The sequence below is a fragment of the Hoplias malabaricus genome, chromosome 15 (genome assembly GCF_029633855.1).
Source record: "Hoplias malabaricus isolate fHopMal1 chromosome 15, fHopMal1.hap1, whole genome shotgun sequence".
Classification (NCBI taxonomy): domain Eukaryota; kingdom Metazoa; phylum Chordata; class Actinopteri; order Characiformes; family Erythrinidae; genus Hoplias; species Hoplias malabaricus.
The window spans coordinates 29,288,433-29,313,499 of NC_089814.1; the positions used below are offsets into that span (position 1 = coordinate 29,288,433).

The 25,067-nt window shown below is 37.8% G+C and overlaps 1 protein-coding gene across 1 annotated transcript in view; it reads left to right on the forward strand.

Annotated features, from left to right (window-relative positions):
• The window catches only part of fstl4 (follistatin-like 4), a 285,490-nt gene that overhangs the window by 239,215 nt on the left and 21,208 nt on the right, over nt 1-25,067 (forward strand). The window contains exons 7-8 of the mRNA XM_066646169.1: nt 11,666-11,832; nt 22,555-22,675. Coding sequence (XP_066502266.1) covers nt 11,666-11,832; nt 22,555-22,675 — 288 coding nt within the window. The remainder of the gene's footprint in view (nt 1-11,665; nt 11,833-22,554; nt 22,676-25,067) is intronic.

Genomic DNA, 25,067 nt, shown 5'->3' on the forward strand with positions numbered 1-25,067 from the left:
CCTTTTACTCCTCTGCCACGTTTAGTATCCTCATTCGGAATATATGCAGCCTGGGGCATTGCCAGTATTTTAGCTTCTTGTCCTTTTTCTCAATAGCCAGGTATATGTATATGGCCTCTTTCCATACACTTCACTGTAAAATACTCAGAGAACATTTTTCATAAATATAATTTCCAGACATTAAATATAGTTTCAGCACAAGAAAAAACAAGAGATAATGTGGATTTAATAGCTGTACACAGGACTTCAATAACTACATGTGATACTATGTGATTCATTCTTTGTGTGCAGTTCTGCCTGTAATAAAACTTAAATTCATTTTTGTAGACTAACTGTTTTCAAAGATTTTTGCATGTACATTCTTCCAAACCTCCAATGTTCAGTCATAGATCTTAAAGTTATACAATGCACTGCTATTCAAAAGGAAATAAAATATTTGTAGGGTCAAATTTGAGATCTCGTGCCCAGGACCACCAGGCAATACGCAACATCAAGCTATACGTGCTTATATTATGTTGGTGTCTGAGTACAGATAGATGAGAATGGCCCACCAAGAATATATATGGTCTGCATTGGTTTTGTGGTGTTTCATTTTGCTAATGTAACAAGTAAAAAAAAAAATGTAGCAATGATTGGGCTTCTTTTGGAGGCTTGCCAGCATATTCTGTCCACTTGCATCCCCCTGAGTGAACCTGATAAACTAGCAGTCAATGCATTTGTAATAGTCTGATTTTTCCTCATGGAGGTAAACACTACTGTGGACCTTTTACTTTGCCTCTCCCATGTAAGTGGAAATAGACTACTTTGCATTTGTTCGCTCACTTTTTCAGGTCACACGTAAGCGTTTTCTTGTTGGCCTGTGCCACTCACCTCAGATGGATCAATAATTTGCAAATCCTGGGAAAGTTAATTACTTCTGCGAAATGGATATATTTGGGCAAAAAGAGAACATAGGCGTCATTACAGAGATAATGTCTCAGCCTTCTCCGGTGAGTAGACCTGATGGGTAATTTGTCTGCAGTTCTGCAGCAGAGGCCATTGTTTATTTGGGCTGCGATTGTAAACAATCTAAAAAATGGGGACTTTCTTCATGAAATTGGACAGGTTAAGTGAAAGTGGCATTGAGAGATTTCATTACTTTGTATGGCTCGAGGCTGTGTGGTAACTGTGTTGAAGCACTAGTAAGTGAATCATAAAATTGATATTCATTTATTTATTTACTTGTTTTTTTAGTTTGTGTTTTGAGATAATCTGTGTTTGAATAAAATGATATTCCCATAAAATTACTTGAATTCATGTACAAAAGTGACAGCTCACAAAACTACTTAAATACTGTTCAACGATTAGAACTTTACATTCACAAACACAAATACACACTGTCACTAGTGATTAAGATACACACCAGCAAGCTTGGCACCCGAGGAGTAGTTGGGGGTAGCCCCAGCCTTCACTCCCCCACCCCTATTTTGCCCTGGGTATCGTATTGGTGACCTTTTGGTCTCAAGCCTACTTCACAATTATCAAGATGACTGCCATGATCTAAACCCACCTTATGATTCTGCTCTTTGAAACAAAATGAGAAACAAAGTACAGTTTTCATGCCAGTTCATAACATTGTATACCTGTTCCTACTGTGGTGAAATGTGAAATGTTTTTAAGTCTGCTAGCACCGTCAACAGATGAGTTATCTCACCACAGTACACTCACTGCAGTCTCAAATACGCTCCTAATTTGACAGGGGGATCAGGTGTAGTGCGATGGTTTCTCCCTCTCACTGTGACAAATCAATGCGTGCAGGTGGGCACTGGCCTGCTCCATGGAGGCCCTAACTGTCACCTCAATTACAGTTCTTTATTTGAAGGAATCTATGGTCCCTGGAAGCACCAGGCTGCCATAATGGGACAAGCCAGCATCCGTGAGCTGCTTTGGTTTTTGGGTTTGCTTTTGCCATGACTTGCATCCTGATTCTCTCACAGAATGGTAGTAATCAGCTCACAAGGCACTGTGGATTTTGAAGTAGGAAGCATTCTCATTTGTTGGATTAAATCGGTGCTAGCTGTAGGGGGTCATATATGTGACAGGGGTTGTCTTACTGTCAGAAAGGCATGTTTTAAGTTATATGACATAAAGTTTACTAGAGTTAATATATCATCGCTGTCCACATGTCAAACATGTATCTCCATTTTTGTTGATTTTTAGTTTAAAGTTTTGAACACAGCATCTCTCCTTCACATTGTGTGAAAATTGAATGATGCACCAATATAAAGGCCCCAAAATTACTTGTAAAGTAGGTTTTTCCCCTCTCCTATAACATGACAATATGATTGATACAAAATAAAATGACAGACGATATAAAAGACACGTTACACATTCTCTTAAAGGACGTTAAATTTGCCAATTTTCATGTTCTTTTTATTTGTTTAAGATAGCAAATTCTAATACAGAATAACTTTACACAGATCCCACATGCTGTGCTGTATTGTATTATATTTATTTTTGTATTTGTTTAGCACACAACATTGTGTGGTTGTTTAGAACAACTTTTCAAACCAGCCTTCAGATGCTGTGGAATCATCTGCTGGGCCCTTAGGGTCAGTTTGGTAACCAAATGATTAGACTACCCTCATTTATTAATTAATTTCCTGTCAAAACAATTATTATGTATGAATTATTGATTTTTCAGGAGATATTTCTGATGAAGTTCAATATCACATAATCCATCTTAATAAGGAATGGTCCTCTTATGAACTGGATTAAGTGTGTTAAGATCAGGAATTTATTAAAACTGCAGAGCAGTGAGTGCACAGGAGCAAGATTAAGAAACAATAGCCACTAGGTGCCGAATGTGGATAAATGTGTTTCTCCTTGTTGCCTTATTTCTTGTTCAGTTATTTTTAGTCACAATTACTGTTAAAAATGTTGACCTTGGCAAGGCTGTGTAATGTTTCACATTCTGACAATTCTTTTCCAACAAAGAGAAACCTGCTGCTTTGATGATACTGTAACATATGCCCAACAATAGACAGAATCTAGTTTAAATTTGTATTTGGGAAAAGACAAAAATATCCCTCTCTAAAACACTAGGACCTATTCTGAAAACAAGGGTAGAGCTGGGCAATATGGCCAAATATTTTATCACAATAAGGTATATTGATTTCAAAATTTATCACAATATTTAAATTTTGTCGCACTATGACAAAGGACATCCTTCTAAAGATTTAGATAGAATACACCAAATGTTCACTACTATAAATTATTAATATTTTTATTAAAATATTACATTACTTAAATTCACGAGGAAAGATTTCACTGTTACAATAACAATTTTCTTACTACAAAAAAAGTAATGATATCTACAGTATGTCTTGTGTCATGAAAAAATTATCTGGTTTATTGACTTCTATTACCCAAAAATCATCGTAATCAAGCAAAAAGTGTGAAATATTACAAGCGCTATGGATTCTCACAGAGCATTCACCCAACAGTTGATGTTGATGAACAGCTCTGAAGTGAAAATTCAAAGGCTTGTATAGAAAGATATTTAAGACTGGCTTACTCCTGCTGCATTTTCAGGCAGAGAACCTTTAAATTGTTATGCCAGAGTCAACTCAAAATATTTTCCCTAAGGAAATATTCCCTAAACAACCTAAAATATTTATGTGAACATAAAATTACTGTCAAACATGTGCATGTACAGATGTTTCTGGTTCACAATGTAAAGCATCAACAGAGAAATTCAACGTGCCAAAATATTTTGAGGTTTCGTTTTTCAAAATTACATTCACATCTGTATTTCTGGCACTAAGGTGTAAAAGCATCAACATATTTAAATTCCACACATATGACACAGTATAACCTTGTTCACACTGAATAAATGTATTGGTCTTTTTTTAACATAATATGCTAATACATTTAATGCTGGTGTAAATGCAGGAGGATATGGTGTAAGATGAATTATCAAGTAAAATGGAGCATGTGAGAGGGGTTGATGCAGAATCAATCATTATATATAAACAACATTGATCTCATCCAAGTGATTTTTTTAGTTGTACACTCTCTGTGTAATTTGAAGAATACCAAAATGATTCCTTGTCATATTCTGTATACTGAACTAGCCCAATCAGCTTTCTGTATTATCAACAAATGAAAGACAAAACAAATTACAAATACCATTTAATATATTTAAACAATTTATAATAGTTTTAATGCTTTTATTTTTTTTAGAGCACACCATCTGAATTAGCCTTTCTCTAACTCGCTTTATTCTCCAACTGCTGTTTCTCGATTCGTACCTAAACTCTGTGTGCACTGCACTCCCTAATCTGCACAGATTGGATTGTTGATGATCATACAACACATGTGATTGGTCTGTGAGTTTACTGAACCGCAAAGCCTGTACCGTAAAGAAAAGAAAAGTTCTGTCGCATAAATTAAACGCTGTTAAAATTAAATTGTTCTCAGTATTTTATCAATTTAGGCCCATATTGGACAACATCTGGGCCTGGACCCAGACCACAATCTGTCTATTTGTGACCTCTGGGCTAAGCTAATGTTTAAGCTAACACAAAAGAAAACTTGAATATACAATGCAATACACAGGCTGAAAATGTGAAGTAGTTCTTGATGAGGGTGGAACAAACCTGTTTGCACACTGCTGAGGGCAAAATTGACTCCATTTATGCAATCCAAATCTTGGTATTCTTTTGCAATCAATCAATAATATACAACAGTTTTAGGGCCACTGCATTGAACAAAAAAATAAAAATAATAAATAAGGAAGTTGCAGGAATACAGTCAGAATATTCAGAGAATAAAATCAGAAAACTCCAAGATTAAAGTCTGAATATTTTGGAGAAAAAATCAGAATAATTCAGAGAAATTTTGGAATTATTCTAAGAATAAACCTGCTGCATGTATAATGAAGCAGACCCAACCATTTTTATACACATTGAGGAATGCTAAAGTTATACTATTCTTTATGGCTAAAGTTATACTATTTTATAAGCTTCATGAATAAATAAGTGTTCAGTCCTGTGGCACATCAGAACGAGACTTATAGTAGTAATTGAATAATGGTTGTACAAGAACCTGTGTTTATTCAGAAGGGTACATATACAGGGTGGGCCATTTATACAGATACACATTAATAAAATGGGAATGGTTGGTAATATTAACTTCCTGTTTGTGGCACATTAGTATATGGGAGGAGTGAAGTCGGCCATTTTGGATCCAAATTTTGTTTTTTTTAATTGGAAGAGGGTCATGTGACACATCAAACATATTGGGAATTTCACAAGAAAAACAATGGTGTGCTTGGTTTTAACCAATAGCTTTATTCTGTCATGAGTTATTTACAAGTTTCTGACCACTTGTAAAATGTATTCAAAGTGCTGCCCATTGTGTTAGATTGTCAATGCAAACCTCTTCTCCCACTCTTCACCCACTGATAGCAACACAGCAGGTGAAATGCTAGCACAGGCTTCCAGTATCCGTAGTTACAGGTGCTGCACATCTCATATCTTCACAGCATAGACAATTGCCTTCAGATGACCCCAAAGATAAAAGTCTAAGGGGGTCCGTTCGGGAGACCTTGGGGGCAATTCAACTGGCCCAAGACGACCAATCCACTTTCCAGGAAACTGTTTATCTAGGAATGCTCGGACCTGACACCCATAATGTGGTGGTGCACCATCTTGCTGGAAAAACTCAGGGAACGTGCCAGCTTCAGTGCATAAAGAGGAAAACACATCATCATGTAGCAAGTTCGTGTATACAATGGCCTTGAGGTTTCCATTGATGAAGAATGGCCCCACTATCTTTGTACCCCATATAAATCAAATCAAATCAAATTTATTTATATAGCGCTTTTCACAACTGATGTTGTCACAAAGCAGCTTCACAGAATTCCAGTAAGACAAAGATTTGACATGAAATGTAAAAACAAATGTAAAACCCTCAAGTGAGCAAGCCAGGGGCGACAGTGGCAAGGAAAAACTCCCCCAGCTGAGGAAGAAACCTTGGGAGGAACCAAGGCTCACAAGGGGTGACCCATCCTCCTCTGGTCAATCTACTGGTGATGATAGTTAGTAGTCCATGAGAACTTCAGAGTAGGGACAGCTTCAAGGCACTTGGTGGTTGCTGGAGCGTGGGCAGCTGGTCTGAAGCGTGGAGGAGGGTCTCGACAGTCATCCATCAGTGTCCAGACAGACAGGTGGGCAGTTGTTTACTCGGAAAGATGTAAAGGGATGGAATTAGTTTTGAACTGTTTTGTGTTTGTAAAGTAGAAAATATGAAAATTTCCAGAGTGTGGCTAATGACTCCGGCAGACCTGACTATGACAGCTTTAACTAAAAGGAGAGAACCAGGAGGACACACAGACACGGGAGCATCCTGAAACACTGGCATCCCTCCGCTCCACCGTCAACAAACCTGAGTGATCGCGAGAAGCGGCGGGACGACAGCACCAGCGTCTCAGTTTACTATAATTCCCTGTGTCCATGGACCCCCCGGATCTGCCACCTTTATCTATGGGGGAGTATTAGCTACCAAAAGATAAACTAAACAAATGTGTTTTTAGTCTAGATTTGAAGATTGCGACTGTGTCTGAGTCCCGAACATTTTCTGGAAGATCATTCCAGAGTCTGGGGGCTTTATAAGAAAAGGCTCTTCCCCCAGCTGAGGCCTTCTGAATTCTGGGAACAATTAAAAATCCAGTATTCTGTGATCTGAGTGAACGTGGAGGCTCATAATAGGAAATTGTATCTTGAAGATATTCAGAAGCAAGCCCATGTAGAGCTTTATATGTTAATAACAAAATTTTGTAGTCAATGCGGAATTTAACAGGCAGCCAATGAAGTGATGATAAAACTGGGCTGATATGTTCAAATTTTCTAGTTTTAGTGAGGACCCTAGCTGCAGCATTTTGAACTAGTTGAAGTTTTCGTAAATTGCTGCTGGTGCATCCTGACAGTAGTGCGTTACAGTAGTCAAGCCTTGAAATAATAAAGGCATGTACTAATGTTTCTGCGTCCTGAAGGGATAAGGCATTTCTAATCTTAGCAATATTGTGAAGATGTAAAAAAGCTGTCCTAGTGATACTACCTATGTGTTGATCAAATGATAAATCTGGGTCAATTATGACACCAAGATTTTTTGCTGCTGAACCAGGTTTAATTGGAGAGTCAGCGAGATTTAAAATTAAATCTGATAATTTATTTCTTGCCACTTTTGGACCCAAAAGCAGGACCTCTATTTTTTTGCTGTTTAGAAGGAGGAAGTTACGCAACATCCAGCCTTTCACGTCTTTTACACAGTCCTCTATTTTCTTTTATCTGTGTTTGTCATCGGGCTTGGCTGAAATATACAATTGTGTGTCGTCTGCGTAACAGTGAAAGTTAATGTCATGGTTTCTTATAACTGTGCCTAGCGGTAACATGTATAATGTAAATAATAATGGTCCTAAAATAGAGCCTTGTGGAATTCCAAATCTTACTTTAGAATAATTTGAATTTAGATTGTTTACTTTTACGAATTGATAACGTTCCGTTAAGTAAGATTTGAACCATAATAGGGCTGTCCCTGTGATTCCAACCATGTTTTCTAACCTTTCTATGAGAATATTGTGGTCTATTGTATCGAAGGCTGCGCTTAGGTCAAGAAGCACCAACAGGGATACATGGCCTTGATCAGAGGCAAGAAGAAGATCATTTGTTATCTTGACTAGAGCTGTCTCTGTACTATGATGTTGCCTGAATCCAGATTGGAATTTTTCATATATATGATTCTTATGTAGATATGAACTAAGTTGTTGGGCCACAGCTCTTTCTAAGATCTTGGACAGAAATGGCAAATTAGAAATAGGCCTGTAATTAGACAGTGTAATAGCATCAAGATTTGGTTTCTTGATCATAGGTTTAATAACTGCTAGTTTAAAAGCTTTGGGTACATGGCCCAGACTAAGGGATGAGTTTACTATAGTTAAAAGAGGATCAATAATAGCTGGTAGTACTTCTTTGAGCAACTTTGTGGGAATTGCATCAAGTGTGCAAGTTGTACAGTTTGCGGAGGTGATAATCTTCTCTAGTTCTAATTGTGGGAGTGGGTAAAAGGTTTCAAGTCTTTCTTTTACAGTTATATTATGTTTTATATCATTCACATCGGGTGGCAGCCAGGATGGATTTGATGCTGTGGCTTGAGTTTGTTGTCTAATATTCTCAATTTTATTATTAAAAAAAAAAAAAAGTCCATAAAATCTTTACTGGTGAGAGTTGCTGGAATTAGTTGTTCAGAACCTGCTTGATTTTTTGTAATTCTAGAAAACACAGTAAAACAGTGCTCTCGGATTATTTTTATTATTGGAGATATACCACACCATACCATCAAGGTGTGCAGCACCTGAAACTATGGATACTGGAAGCCTGTGCTAGCATTTCTCCTGCGGTGTTGCTATCAGTGTGTGAAGAGTGGGAGAAGAGGGTTGCATTGACAATCCAACACAATGGGCAGCACTTTGAACACATTTTATAAGTGGTCAGAAATTTGTAAATAACTCATGAAAGAAACTTTAAAACCAAGCACACCATTGTTTTCTTGTGAAATTCCCAATAGGTTTGATGTGTCACATGACTCTCTTTCCATTGAAAAAACAAAACTTGGATCAAAAATGGCCGACTTCAAAATAGCCACCATGGTCATCATCCCATATACTAATGTTCCACAAACAGGAAGTTAATATCACCAACCATTCCCATTTTATTAAGGTGTATCCATATAAAAGGCCCACCCTGTAGTTTCATAGTATACAATAAGAATGATCTTGAAAATGATCAATCCAAGGGAGTGGAACTCCGGCATGCTAAGTGAGACTCCAATGGCTTATGGACACATAAACTAAAGCCATATGTATTGCAGTGAGTAGTCAGTGGTTGCATTGGCTAGTTTTGTCATCATCTCATGTAGATTGAAACGTCTAATAAATAATAAGGCTCTTCACTTTCCTGCTTCCATCACAACTTACTCTAAACTGCTGCACACACTAGGAATGTCCCTTTCTAAATATTTGGATTTCATAATTCTCAAAATATTCCGATTTTCTCATAGTTATTCACATTTTATTCTAAGAATATTCTGACTTTATTCTTGGAATTTTTTTTTTTTTTTTTTTTCAGTGCAGTGTCAGCTATAGTAATGTAAGATTAAAATTAGCCTCTTCAGGTAACATTAATAAAAAAATATTTCACCAACTACATTTCTGATATTGACAGATTCTCACAAGACCTACAATTTAAATATGGTAAAGAGGCAGGGCAATGGTTTGGATAGGTAGTTATCCGGATTTTGCCTAAGGAGTCTTAATCCTGGCCAACACCACAGGATAATTGGGCTGACAATTGCAAAATTTCTCCCAATTTTAGGGAGACAGTAAATTATTGTCTTTTCAGAATATCCTGTAGTTTGGGGAGTCCATGATCTAATCTTTGCTCCTCTGATGTCTTCTCCGGTCGGGGTTGCCCCGATTGTGAAGTGTAAATATGAAACATGTTCAATATTTACGACTTCGAATGCTGTAGTGTGGGGTGGACGCCGACTTTCAAGTGTAAAATGGAAGATTAACGTCATTCCTGAAAGATCATAAACCAATGAGAGCCGAGCAGGCGTTATGGTGTGATTTGTGACTTACTTACAAACACCTTCATTGCAAAATACTGTCTTCGAAGGCACTGACTGCCTTCTGTTTCAGACACAGCCTTACTGTGAGTGAAACAACCCGCATGCTCTTGCGATGTAGCAACTTGAGATAAACTCCCAAGAGGTTTCGAGGACTGGAGCTGTCTGTCGGGCGTGAGCAGTCTGAAAGTGTGGGGTGTTTCATTCAGGGCTGTTTGTGTAGTGTGGGGACTTTGAGGAATAACAATGATCATGCAACAGAAAAATTGTGGAAAAATGTGAAGTTGTCTTCGGTTTGAACATCAGTTAGGACTTTTGAAACCCTGCAGTGTGGGACAGGCATTAAAAATATAGTATGCCCTGGTGTTCTTGCCCAGGAAGGGAGCTGCTACATGGAGGACAACTTAATTAGCTCTATAAATGCCTGATCAGATTTTCCCCAAATATTTGCTAATTGTGCAAAAGTGGTCACAATTTTTGCCCAGTATTATTATTATTATTTTCAATATTGAAAGTGGTCATTAATCTACTTTTAGGAACAAAACCACATGTTATTCTCCCCAGCAGTATACACTTGACTGCAGTAGACGTAAGCTCACGTTTGTCTTTATTATGTAGTCCTTTGAAAAATCACATATATTAAATTAACCTGCTTGGCAGCTAGATTCCATTAGTTTCCAACACTAGAGCAGAATAACACCAGTCAAGGCTCAGATGACATATGTTATTTAAATAATTTATGGCAAACTGTAGGATCTTCAAAATTCCAGTAAAGGGATAAGTAGCTCAAGCACTTATGCCAGTGCCCCAGTTGGACCTCTGTCAGATCTGGAAAATTATTATATATTGCACCATCACAGGTATTTCTGCTGTAACAATATAGACAATTACTGACCTAGGGTCATGCGCACATATAGTATTTATAGCATTTTATTCCAATCATTTAGACAGGATGGGCCAAGGGTCCTCTAAACCCCATGGTTTTAAGTTGTTTGAATTTGAGGAATAAAAACCTATTGCAGGTGCAGAAAGGACTCTCTTCCCTGACTAAAACAAATCAAGGGACGGTCATACCTAGATATTTGTATGCATAATTAACATGAAATGATAGAAATTTCAGTTATTCACATAGAAACATTCACTCATTTATTTATCTTCTGTAACTGCCTCTTCCTGATCAGGGTTGCAGTGTGTCTGTAGCCCACACAGAATCACTGAGCGCAAAGTAGGATCACACACTCGAGAGGAGGCCAGAACATCACAGGGCTTCATTCACTCACCCAAACAGAAAAAGGATGATAAAAAAATAGAAAGAAATGAATAAAGAGTTTTTTTTATTTAATTTTATCTTAGCCAAGAAGAAAACAATGTCTCTGTCTCTGTAACCGCTTATCCAATTTAGGGTCGCGGGGGGTCCAGAGCCTACCTGGAATCATTGGGCGCAAGGCGGGAATACACCCTGGAGGGGACACCAGTCCTTCACAGGGCAACACAGACACACACACATACGGACACTTTCGAGTCGCCAATCCACCTGCAACATGTGTTTTTGGACTGTGGGAGGAAACCGGAGCACCCGGAGGAAACCCACGCGGACACGGGGAGAACACACCAACTCACAGACAGTCACCCGGAGCTGGGATCGAACCCACAACCTCCAGGCCCCTGGAGCTGTGTGACTGCGACACTACCTGCTGCGCCACCGTGCCGCCAGAAAACAATGTAATAAAGGGAAAAAATATGTGTGTATTATATGTCCCATTAGACGTCATATTTCTCACAGGCATTTTTCTGAGTCTGACATGCAGTGTTGAATTCTCTTATATGGAGCTAATTTGCCTAATTTGCATCATTTTTTGTGTTGTTTCATTTATTTTGCTTGTATCAAATTTAGCAGCTGGATAGTTAGGTCATTCTGATTCCAAATGCTGTTGGTATATGTTGTTCATGCACTTAAACATTTGGCTAAATCCTGATCTCTGTTCTGATCTCTTTTCAGAGGTTGTTCAGCTTAGTCTCCCAGAAGATAAGAGGGTAAGCATTACCACAGTGACTGTGGGCCTGAGCACCGTCCTGTCCTGCACCATCCAAGGGACGCTGAGGCCACCGATCATTTGGAAAAGGAATGGCATTGTCCTCAACTTTCTGGATCTGGAAGACATTAACGTAAGACAGTCTATGTAGTGGAAGTAGTATGCACACGTTGCGGTGGCATTTGCACTACAATTTGCACAGTCAATGATAATTCATTATTATTTTATTAATAATTAATTATTTATTTCATTTTGCTAAACTCCATGTTTGGGAGCCATTAACTAATATGTAGTGTCTTTACCTGTCTTAATTTTAGCTTAGACAAGTAGGTCATCTTCACATATTATACAGCAGAATTAGCTAGAATGAACTATTATTAATGAATTATGCTCATTGATCTGCCGTGGGTTCTTGACTCTGAAATTGAATCTGAACTAGAAGTTATAATTTCATACAAGAAAGGTGCACACACAAACAAATAACCAAGGATTGGTTTTATCACACAACTGGTTTATTAATAATAATATCAAATAATGAATATTGATTAGACATTCATATAATAAAATGGATTACAGCGATATATGAGGGAACAGGGAGATTAATATATGAGGGAATTTCTCTATGATAATTATTGTCCTAAGTTCTAAGAAAGGCTATAGTTTATCCCAGCAAACTTTCAGTACCAACCCATGAGCCATGAGAGACATGAGACCATGTGACCTTACGTATCCGGAGATCGACAGGGAGCATGCCGCTGCTGGTGCCTTCCGGCACGACTTCCTGGAGAATTGCAGACGCGGGCCTTGTAGGTTGCAACCGCGGGCGTTCATTTTCTCCCGAGGCTTTCAGACGCAGCCGTCGGAGCTGGCGGTGTTCTGAAGGTCTCTGTGGGGATTCTTCGTCGTCGCTGATCTGCTGCCTTGTGAGAGAGAGACATGTCCATGCAGGTCTCTCCTGGGCAGGTTTCCGCATCTCAGAAGATAATTCTGAGGGTGCGTGCAGCAGTCCTCTTCGTGGCGTTGTCGTCGTTTGGAGGGTCAGAGGTCTAAGGTTTCCTTCATGCTCTGGGTGTGGCACTGAAATTTTGCTAGGTAGCTTTTCTTAATCTGTAGTTTCTATCTGGACCACGCTTTAAAGGTCCAAGACTGTTTAAGAAAGCCATGAGTCTGATGCCTGCAGAGTCATTTCCAAAACTCAGGTCATTTTACTCTTTTAGCCTTTTTCATCTTTTAGCCTTTTTCAGCCCCAAGTATCTGGAGCCGTGAAGTGAAGAGTCGGAGAAAAAGGGGCAGAAGCCCAAAAAGCTTGAAAAACCTTACAAAGCTCAAAAGTTGGAAAAACCTTGTGTCATTTGGCGCCACAGGTTTTTAACTAGAGTTTAGAAAACCCGCCCCGAATACCTGATTCGTCCTCAATGAGGGAGAATTGGAGCTTTTCTTACTCCTGATTGGCTGTTTCCTGTACCTCGGGAGTGGCATCACATAGAATTTATGACACTTGACAAGATAAAGACTTGACCATCCCTGAGTGAATACTTTGCAATATAAAAGATTATTATATGTTAACACAAAGTAATATAATTAAGGAAAAGATAACCATGTTCTATATAATTATTAACCAACTAAACACACAGTATGTGGCTACCTTTGTTCTACATAAATTCATATAAACAAAAATGACTTTAAACACATGTAAATTAATTCCACCTATTTTGATTGTCAAAACGGGATTCATTTCAAACAGTTGTGCCCATATACAACTTGTTTTCCATGTAAGAACTTTGGGATGTTTGAGTCTTTTAGAGTTAACAGTCTTTAAAAAGGTGTCCTTTAAAGAGGGCATTGTGGGTTTCAATCAAGATTGAGTCTCTGTGTCTCTCTGCATTCTTTTCTTGACCCTGGGGGTCCTTAAGTCATAAAAAAGGGTCTTTGGAGGGGGTTTTATGGGCCTGCTCTGGAGGTTTATCTCACCTTACGCTCTTGGTTAGAGATGTATCTGAAAACTAGCAAAATTTCTTATTAGAAATTAATACACATTCATCATATCCACTACATCTAATATGCTTATTTTCGGAGTGCGCTCTATAAAAAACAGTGTATAGTCATACAGTTATACACATAGTACTTATGGTTTGAGTAATTATTGCCACATGTAGGCCATGAATATGATGTGAGAAGTTTTTGGAGTTTGTCCCTTTTCAATGTCAGAGGCTTGTTCAGACAGCAGTGTTTTCTTGTGAAATGTGCAATGCAAATATACCTTGCCTTTTGAGAGCCTAATGAAAGAGCCAGCTTGAGGTGAAAACAGCATCAAACATTCCAGCTTTGCTTAGAAATATTTGTAGAAATAAGCACAGCAGTGTAATTTAATTGGATGGCTGCTAAATATCTGATAGTCTGCCAGTGCGCAGTTGGAGTCCAATCACATTTATTTTTTTCACCAATTAATCAATGTTAGAAGTAAAAGAAAGCTCTCTTAGCAAAACAATTTATGAATTACAATATTCATTAACAGGATCTCATATTATTAAGAGGATTTATTCCAAATAATCCTTGCACTACCATTATCCTGTTACAATCCTGTAACAATCATTTGGATCTCAGGAGCTGATTTCAAAGACCTCAACTGTATTTAAAATGGAAAAAAGAATAAGAAATGTTAGAAATGAACAGAACAGATATGCAGTTGGAAATGGTTGTTGGCTTAATGAAGCACTGTATTTAGTTCACCTGCATTCCTGACAGCATGGGGTTGTGTTTATCCACCGGCTGATTAGAATTTTCTAATTATGTTGTTAATGAACGGCTCCCCACATCGACAGTAGTACACAGGGCAACAGGAACATGAACTAGAACACTTGCACTTGAACCGCCAAAGTGACATAGCCAGTTGTACTAGTAATTGCTGCAGAGACATTGAAGTCTCTTTTGAGCTCTTAGCAAGACTGGGTCACGTGTAATAAATATTTATGTTTACAGATGCATGCAATGTTTTTAAACATTTTACTAACAAGGGCATTGTGAACAAAAACAAGTGTTAAGCTGTATTGGGCTTGATATGTGACAGAACCAGCAGAGCCCTTATCTATTGACACCCAAACACTGGACAATGCTCTGCCAAACAACAAACACCACACACCACGTCAACAACACACGCAAACAAACAACAATAGCATAAAACACCTCAACAATTCCCAAATGATGAATAGGGGGTTGCAGTGAACGCTTGGATATTCCCAGTGAGTACCTTCCATATCCAGTTACCAGCAGCTGCCAGAATGTTTAAGCAATTATACATAAGAGGGCCTTCTATAACGTGAGATATTGGCACTATTTGTTTATCAACATTCTGCAAGGTAAAATAGTTCCATCCCTTCATAAATTTCTTCTAGATTTTTCCACCAATCTCTGGTCTTGAACTGCACTCAGGATTTTTAATCCTTGGTGCTGTCCATATTTGCACAAGTTCTGATGGAAACCAAGGCTGTGTCACTGTTGTGTATTTTAACCAGGGCAGCACCAGAGCATAGGTAAACGGACAGAGTCAGGATATTGTCACGGTCAATTCACTGTTTACAGTAGGTTCATATTGATATAAGATACACATGTGCAAGTACTACCCATGTTTGTCTGTTTAATTTCAAAGTGAGTTTTTTTAGAGTGTGGCTCCAGAGTCATCCTGCTGCCTGCTGAGCTTGTGAAAGGTAGCAGCAGATAAACATACAAAAATAAATAAATTAATAAATAAAATAATAAGAATTGTTTATTTTCATAGTTATAAAAAAGGGCCTTGACTCACGTTGACCACAACTCCTGCAAACATTGAGAATGAGCATTTTACTGTTTTATTTCCCAGTGATTTTTTGTTTTTGTGTCATTTCTTAAGCTACTTTAGCTTTACACATCCAGAAACGTTATCATGGTTCCTGCTGAAAAACCTACTACACCTTAGTTCCCGGTAGGAATAAACTTTTTGGGTTCCAGAACCCATTTCAAATTTAACCTTTTACAATTAGGTGTGTGAAGGGGAACAGCACCAGTTTCAAGTTGGTAGAAAAGGACTACCAGGAACACACTCACCCAAACACTTGTCTTGTTAGCAATGGCTTTGTTGCTAGATTAAGTGTATTTTGCAGAGTAATACTTGAAGACTTTTGGTCAGAGTGCTTTTATTGTGCAATATTGGCACTCATGGAGTGTCATTCAGAACTAACTGTGGTATAATACACCATAAAATGTAGCATTTTGGATGGTTTTATTCCATTAATTCATATTAATTTACACATTTGTTCATTTAAATGTACAGACAGTACCAAATCAATGGGCTGATCACACATTATTGCCATTGCACATGCGCAAACTTTTCTGAATGCATCGCTATGGTATTGCAAGCAGCCTTGAGGCAGAGAAGTGTGGGCAGGGTGAGCCATGTCAGGAATAGTTATAGAATGCTCATGTAAGTGTTTTACATGGAAAGAGGAGAAATGGTGAAATCCAGTGGATACATCGAATTTTGGTGAAAGAATTAATTAGATGTACTTTGTTAAAGTATTTGTGGGTGCAAAGGAAAAAGATACACATAAATACAAATTAAAGCTTTAAGTTGCCAGGTGATTTAAATGTTATGAAATATGCATGTTTGTTCTATTGCAGGGACATTATTTAGAGACAAAGTATGGGACTACAAAGTAAAGCATACCAAACTTTGAAGCAAACTAACCAAACCTGTCATTTTCACTGTTACATATTTGTCTGCTGTAAACTTGATTAAAAATCAATTTAGAATAAATTTGCATAAGGTCTTACATAATTTCCATTTCCAGCGAGCCCTGAAAGGGGTGAACGTTGAAGAAAACAAGGTGTCGGCCAAATTTAACTAAAGTAGGAGTCTGCGCTCAAATTTAAATTCTTGGGTTTTAAAATAATACACTCTTGCAAATGAATATTTTAAAATGGTAAACAGAATTTATTTGGGATTTAGAATATCAATAATGTTTTCATTTTAGTGTCTTACCCCAATCAAATTCACTCAGTGCTCACATTCAACATTCAATGTTAATTGGAAAGTAAATCAGAACTACACATTTTTGTCTCTAAAGAATGTATATATTATCCACCTGAAGAAGTGGTCAAGTGGTTTCGTTTCTGCCACTCTATGTAAAAAAAAAAAAAAAAAGAAATCACAGCACAATTACTTAGGGTGAGTGAAGCTACTCAATATGTAAAGTGCCCTTCATCAAGACATAATAATGTGTCACCTTTTCGTACAGAGGACAAAGAGGTATTATTCAGTCCAGGGAAGTAGCCATGGAGGAAGTTAATGTAAACAGAAAATGGGCCACAATGCCTGAAGGGTGAGACATCCAATCATATCCTAATGTGTAGAGTACTTATTAATTGTGAAATGCATGCATTGTTCTTACAACAAAGACAAGCTGCAAAGTAAATAAATACAAATCAGTAAACCAAGGCATAATGGCAAGACTTTTAAAATTAATTGCAAGAGTGAAGTGCTTTGTTGAGGTGTAATAGTGCAGATGTGCTTCAGAAGTTTTGCAGCTATGCGCAAAATAACTTAAGCCTATGCTGCTCCATCGTTATTGACTATTATGCAAGCCACTCAAATCCATGATTAGGCAGTAACACTAAGCAGTATTTGTGTAGAGTGCCATATTATATATTCTTCTTAACTGTAATCACAGGATCAGCCTTCATTCCAGATTGGAATAATGCAGATTTAATCTTTTTTTATTTATTTATTTATTTATTTATTTTTTTGATATTTGGATGTATCAAATTGTGCCATCACCTGAAATAAATGTGGGCAGGTGTGCACGGATCATGAATTTTTATGGTTAATGACTATATTATAGCCTACTGCACAGACCATCATTTTTTTAGCCTGTGTAGTTTTCATAAATATTCTCGGTACTTTATATTAGCCAAGGTCACAATATACTTATTTTTTTTTTTTTTAAATCTAACATTCATATGCCTCAGCAATATACATAAACATGAAGGGGAGTGGACTTTGTGGGAAGTGGTGGAACATGAATCAAAATTGCCATCTAAAATGGCTATGTGCTGTGTTTAGCTTCAATTTCTCTGCACTTTTGTAGTTGAAAATAAGCCTTTTTTGCCCTCATGGGATTTAAGCATTTAGCATAATTATGCTACATTTTAGTACACCATTTATCTGCCTCATGTCACTGAAATCATAACGTAAAACAGGTAAGTAAGTATTATAAAATGTGTTTGGAGCAATTTTTTTTTGTTTGTTTTTGAATATGTATACTGAATATGTAAGTTTTCATTATCGAACTGTGTCAAATATAAAAACATAAGTCTTAGAAATTAAATGGGGCATATGAAATCAACACAATTTTTAAATCTAAAATTATAACAGAATAAGGTACAATTATATTCCCTAATTAAAGGTACAAACAGAGACAAATTTCCTGAGTGTTCAAATATTAAAATCATGCCCAGAACTTTTTCAGACAGGTCTGATGAGTGAATTTGACGTGATGAGTTTTTTTGATTGTGTTTGTTTTTTTTTCGTGTGACTGGTGATTTAATTTTTTTTTTTTTTACCTCATTTAAACTTTGCTGGATGTGTACCATGACATCCACGTTTAATGTTGCCAAGGGATTTAAACAAACAAGTATCTACCTGAAAATTTGAATATGCAGTCAAATTTGGAAGTGTACAACACTGAATAAGCTCCAGTCCCATAATTCCAACAATACTGACAAAGGCAAGGCTCTCATGGTGATCAGCCCATTTTTCCCAGGAAGAGAGTCCATCAAGGACTCGTCTTAGTGGCAGCATACATCTCTTTAAAATCCCGATAATTGCCTTCACATAAATGGGGGCTTCACACATATGCAAGTCAATCTCTGGTCACTGCTGCACTCCCACAAAATGACAGATGTTGGCTTATGCACCTTTGGCTGTTAACAGCCTTGATGGTCCCTTTGTCTTTGGCACAGAAAATTAGGATTCCCAAAAACAAACAGAACATTGGACAAACAGAATCTTGGACAGAATCTTACCACATATTTACACTGTCTTCTAAACAATCTGAGATGAGCTGGGCCCAGAGAACTCAGCACTGTTTGATGCAGCACTGGACTGCGTTAGGTAACATAATTTTTCCAAAGTACTGCTATATGGCTATTTTTATCACATTCATCTTGTTTGGTGAGTCGTGTCGCATTAATTTCATACATTTATTCATCCGCTTAAACGGGAAGAATGGTGTGTGACTTGTATCTTTTGCCCCATCCTTAATCTTTGTGTGTGTGCTGTAGGCATCACAATTTCTTTTCTTCTTCTTATTTTTTACAAAAGATTCGTGAAAACTGAGCCCTTGCAACAAAGGAAACCTTTTAAGATTGAAATAATGTTATTTAATGCACTGTTTAACATATAGCAGTCACCAAGCATTCCATCTGTTTATTAGGGAATACTTTTCCATTTAAATATATGCTCATGCAGAAAATCTTAATCTCCATTGCTAAGACTGGTTAAGCAAAGCAGTGTTAGCAAAACATAAAAATGGCTGATCTTGGTCATTGAAACTTATTTTTGTAGGTTTTTTTTTTTTTATCAAAATCCCATCTGTTCTGGACTTGTAGACTTTATTAAAAACTTCAAGTTACTTCAAAAACCTATTGCTTTTAGGGAAAAATTTCACAAAATTAAACAGATGGGAGACCCTGGGCTCTAATTTTGTGTCTGCACTGTGGTGTTAAATATGCCTAACCGTGGAAAACTAATTTTGTGTGCCCCAAGAGCAGGTTTACCATGTGTTCGTTTTGTGGACAGAAATATATGTGCCTGCAAGAAGGTGGGTGGTGTGACACCACAGCAGAGGTGACAGTTTTGAAAAAAGTTTAGACCTTCTCAAACCCAGTCTTATTGCAAAAGCAAGCACAACACATTCTTTTCAAGGAAGCATGTGAAGTTGCGTCCAATTTTGTTGATCATGAACATTACCCCATATATCTTCCATTAACTAACAAAATAAAACTTTAATTTCTTTATTTTTTCATTTATTTATTGGAAAAGAAATCTGTTATGATTACTGAAGGTAAATCAGAGAGTTGGTATGTTATCACCGGCAGGAATAATGTAATAATTAAAAGGATTTGTAAAAAGAACACAAAAGGCCAAAAATCCAATAATACACATTTCAAAAATATGCAAATACTCAATAATAATCTATTAGTAGTTGTTTGGCTTCTACAAAAATTATTCACAGTATTAAGAACAATAAAAGGATAATAACTTTTTATACCAACTTTAACATATTATTATAATTACTGTAATTACTGTTCATTCTGATGATTATAGAATATTATGATTATAATATGATGATTTATATAGTGGTCTGTTCTTTTATTTATTTATTTATTTTATTTTTTTGTGCAGTTACAGACAATTAATGAATTATTGAATGGACAGGATGTCTGGGATTGTCTACAGGTGTGTGTGTGTTTGTGTGTGTGTGTTTGTGTGTGTGTGTGTGTGTGTGTGTGTGTGTGTGTGTGTGTGTATCTGAGTCTGTGCAATTGCCTTTGAGTGACTGAGTTAATAGAGGAGTGTATGAGATGGTGCCATGAGATGGATTGGCTCCCCGTTCAGGATGTGTTCCTGCATTGGGTCCAATGATTCTGGGTAGAATGGAAATCTAATTACTGTCTAATTACTGCAGATATAGTACACAGTGTGGGCTTATATCAGCTTACATGCCTTTGCTCCTGCAAATAAAAAAAACAATAGTATAACCTGATGGTGTCACAAAGTAGCTTCACAGAAATTGATAATTAAAACAAAAATCTAAAGGGCAGCTAGTGCTGTAACAAAGGAATTATTGCTTCCCATCCTTGTGATTTTGTGAAATGCAGAGTTTGGGGCCTGTGCATCCAGAAAATTAATAAGAGCAGCTGAATCCTTCAAGCTGAGGAAGTTGTGGAGGATGACTGACTGATGCCTTCACCAGTTGATCCTTATTGTTTGATGAAGAAACACTGCAATGACTCTGTTGTACAATCTCCAGTGTGTTACCAAGGTCTGAAAAGCACATTCCACTATTCATCTTGCTCGTGACAGCTGGTAGTTAAAGACAAGCTGTTTTCTTGACAGCTGAAAAAGCCTTGTCCCTCACAAACACATGGTTCTTCCCCAAGGTGTGAAATGTTCAATATGTGTTCTCGTATTCTGTTTCTGTCTCTTCAGTTTATCTACTTCACTTTAAAATTAGGTAAACTTTGTATTTCTACAGTAGCTGACTGTTGCCATTCTGTTGTAAGGCATACATGATTAGCCCACTTTAACTGTGTTCTTCAATGATCAGGACCATCTCAGGATCAACACAGAACAAGTCTGATTTAGTGGAGTGGATCATTCTCAGTGGTGCAGTGACACTGATGTGGTGGTGTGTGTTGTGCTGAAGTGGATCAGACACAGCAATGCTGCTGGAGGTTTTAAACACAGAGCCCACTCACTGTCCACACTATTAGGGTGTTTTCACACCTGCACTTTTTAGTCCAGTTACAAACTCTGGTTTGTTTTCACACTTGGTGCAGTTCGCTTGGGCAGGTGTGAAAGAAGTAATCACACTTGGATTCAAACCAAAACAACTGCACTGAGACCCTTGAGAGGAGGTGGTCTCTGGCCGGTCCCTGACAAACTCTGGTGTGATTCGTTTCTTGTGAGAACGTGATCCGACCTCGATCCGACCCAACAATAAGGTGTACGCTGCAGGCCGCTAATCGGAGTAATGGATCAGAAACACACTAATGCAGAACACAGGACCTTCTTCCTGTGTTTACATTCTTGCTCTCATCTCAGTCAGGTCTGACCAAACAGCAGCGAGAACATTGTCATGTGGTTTGTGGTGACGCGTTATGGTGTGCTTGGATTTTTCACTGTGTGAAAATAAAACAAAACCAAGGCAAAAACGCTTCAATATTACGAGCTTCTTAACTGATTCGGACCAGAACAAATGAACTACAGGTGTGAAAACGCCCTTAGATACACCTATCTTGTTGGTCCACCTTGTAGAAACAGTAGCTCATTTATTGCATCAAATTTTGTATTGGTCAATCTCTAGTGCTTCATCAGTGGTCTTCATCTCTTTACATATGTTCCATAAATCCTCTTCTTATACTTCTCCATCTTCTTCTTCACCACCACCCCCACTTCCTCCTCCTCCTCCTCCTCCTGTAAAGCAGCAATGTGCACCCAACTTCATGGTGGACCAACAGTAAAATCTTCTGGAGGCCTTTTTTTTTTCCAGGAGTTCTATATCAACACTGACAGTATGTGCTCAAGATACTATTGTCCTATGATTCCCATGTTTGCACATCCCAACCATTAAGTCGTTTTTCATTTTAGACGCAGCTGCAGACACTCATGACCTATAACTCTATAACTCTATATCACTGTCTTACTCTACTTCAGAGTTTAAACACATGAACCTACACAGCCGAGGGGCTACTGGAGTTACTGCCTGAGTTTCAAAGCAGGCCATTAGTTTCTAGGAATCGCTTATCCTCTGCACCTCATCCAAATACGAAACTCTTTAATGCTTTAATCCCCTCTAAGCTGCACTAAAACCCCAGGTGAGTTGTAGCATCCCTGAAAAACAACAACTGCTGCCATTAATCATGCTAATGTTGGCTATATTTTTAACCCTTGCCATTTATCAGCGCGAGCGAGCGTGACAGGGTGGCATGCACCCTGGTGCCCGCTCACATTCAGGCGACTGTTGATTCATAGTCTCTCTGTTCGCTGACTCCCTGCTGTTTTGTCCCTTTCTCTTCTTCCTCCCTCTTCTTCAATTAGGACTTTGGCGATGACGGCTCCCTCTACATTACCAAGGTGACAACCATTCACATTGGAAACTATAGCTGTCACGCATATGGCTACGAGGAGTTGTCCCAGACCCACGTGCTGCAGGTGAATGGTTAGTAATATAGCATATATTTCACATTTAATGTTGTTGTTTTTTTTTCCTTTGGACTAGTTAAAGGAGGGATTTCTGCTTTCAGATTGTGGAAATGTTTTTACATGGGTTACAAAATGTTGGGTTGTGCATTTCAGATTCAGTTATACAGTAATATCAGTATTTACATGTAAATTAAAATTCCATAAAGGAACAGAAATCCTACCCAACCTGAGCAGATTTACAATAAAATGCACTGTCAAGCTGGTTAGACAGGAATGAGAGAACTTTCTAACAAAGCCTCTTCATAATCATATTTCAAACAGCCCAGTAATTCAGCAAAGTAAATGTAATGCTGGCTTTACTCTAAAGCATGCTTTAGATATCTTTTCCCATAGACCTTAAAGATTATGTAACTAAATGCAGTCAGTAACTTAATTCAAATACTACTATATAAAATTAATTCAATCTGATTTCTGGACAGCACGGTGGAACAGCAGGTAGTGCCATAGTTGCACAGCTTCAGGGACCTGGAGTTTGGTGTGTTCTCCCTGTGTCCATGTAGGTTTCCTCTGGGGGTTCCGGTTTTCTCCCATAGTCCAAAAACACATATTGGTAGGTGGATTGGTGACTTAAATATGTCTGTAGGTGTGAGTGAATATGTGAGTGTGTGTCACCCCCTCCAGGGTGTGTTCCCGCCTTCCGCCCAGTGATTCTGGATAGGCTCCGTAACCACCACGGCCCTGAATTGAATAAGTGGTTATGGACAATGAATGGACGAATTAATGATTTTGATAAGCGGTAGTAAGATATTGTGTTGCTCAGGAAAACACTAAACCTTTAATAAATTGAAATAATATTCATAAAATAATTAGCGGTAATAAATATGTTAATTGGTTTGCTGTTTCAACCATCATATCATTGCAGACGAACATTAATTGTAATTCACCTCCAGTTCTAAGTAGTACATTATTATGTTAAATTAGGTGTGCTGCTGATGAACATTCTAGATGAACACTGCCTAGAGACATTCCTGCCTTGTGCCCAGTCATTCCGGGTAGACCACTGCGACCCTGAACTGTATAAGCAGTTACAAACAATGAATGAATGAATCTGATATGAATCTGATTACTTTAGATATTTACTTATCTTATTATTCATATTTAATTAATTTAAATAAATAAATAAAAGAAAGTAAAACTTCCTCATTTCTAACCCTAGTTTGGGTGACAAGTAACTGGGAAAGCAACTTCACTGTTAACATTAAACCACTAAATATATGGTCTCCCTTCTGGGAAAAGTAGGCTCATCTCTGAAAAGCACACATTTTAGCGATTTACAGCATTACAGAACCTTTGGACTGAAGAATTCATTAAGTAAGTTCATGGCTCCCAAATGGTGCAGCACTCTAAGGGTTGTGTATATATAACTCCAATAAATAAATCATGATAAAAAAATGACATGTTTGTGAGATAAAGGAATTACCGAATAGAACCCAGTGCTCAAGATTCCAGACCTGTTTCAGCTGTTGTAAATCTTGTGTTTTATTATTTTGTATTCTACTATATGTATTGAAGGGATTGTTAGTGAGTGCAAACATAGTTTATCTTTGAGAGATAATAATAAATTGAACTAAACTGTGTAAATGTAGTGTTCTCCCCGTGTCCGCGTGGGTTTCCTCCGGGTGCTCCGGTTTCCTCCCACAGTCCAAAATAACACACGTTGCAGGTGGATTGGCGGCTCGAAAGTGTCCGTAGGTGTGAGTGTGTGAGTGAATGTGTGTGTGTCTGTGTTGCCCTGTGAAGGACTGGCGTCCCCTCCAGGGTGTATTCCCGCCTTGCACCCAATGATTCCAGGTAGGCTCTGGACCCCCCCGCGACCCTAAATTGGATAAGCGGTTACAGATAATGGATGGATGGATGGATGGATGTGTAAATGTATAAACCCAGCCACTAAAATCACCTATGCTTCCTCATTCACTGCTGGCGAAGTTTTCTGTTGCATCTTGTACAAAAGATCTGATTAGCGGTACATTGTAGGGGTACAGAGAAAACTTGCTGACCATTTAGTTGAGCACATTAGGGCCATCAGAAGGACTTATGATTTCCAGTGGCAAGACATGTTTTTGTTAATGGACTTTCCATTACTATACTTTTATATGTATTTTCAGTTGTTGCTATGGGACAGAAAGTATCAGTTTCACATTCAGAACATTGAAACTCTTAATGATATGTTATCGTTTAAGTGAATATGATTTTGAAATAATCTGAGCTGTTCTGACCTTTTAGAACTTCAGAAGCATTTTACTGTACTTTGAAGGACCTATGTCCATAATCCATTTTAATACTACAGTTTTATATGTCTATGTCAGTAAAGTTACTGATATGTTTTAAGAATATTACAGAACACATAT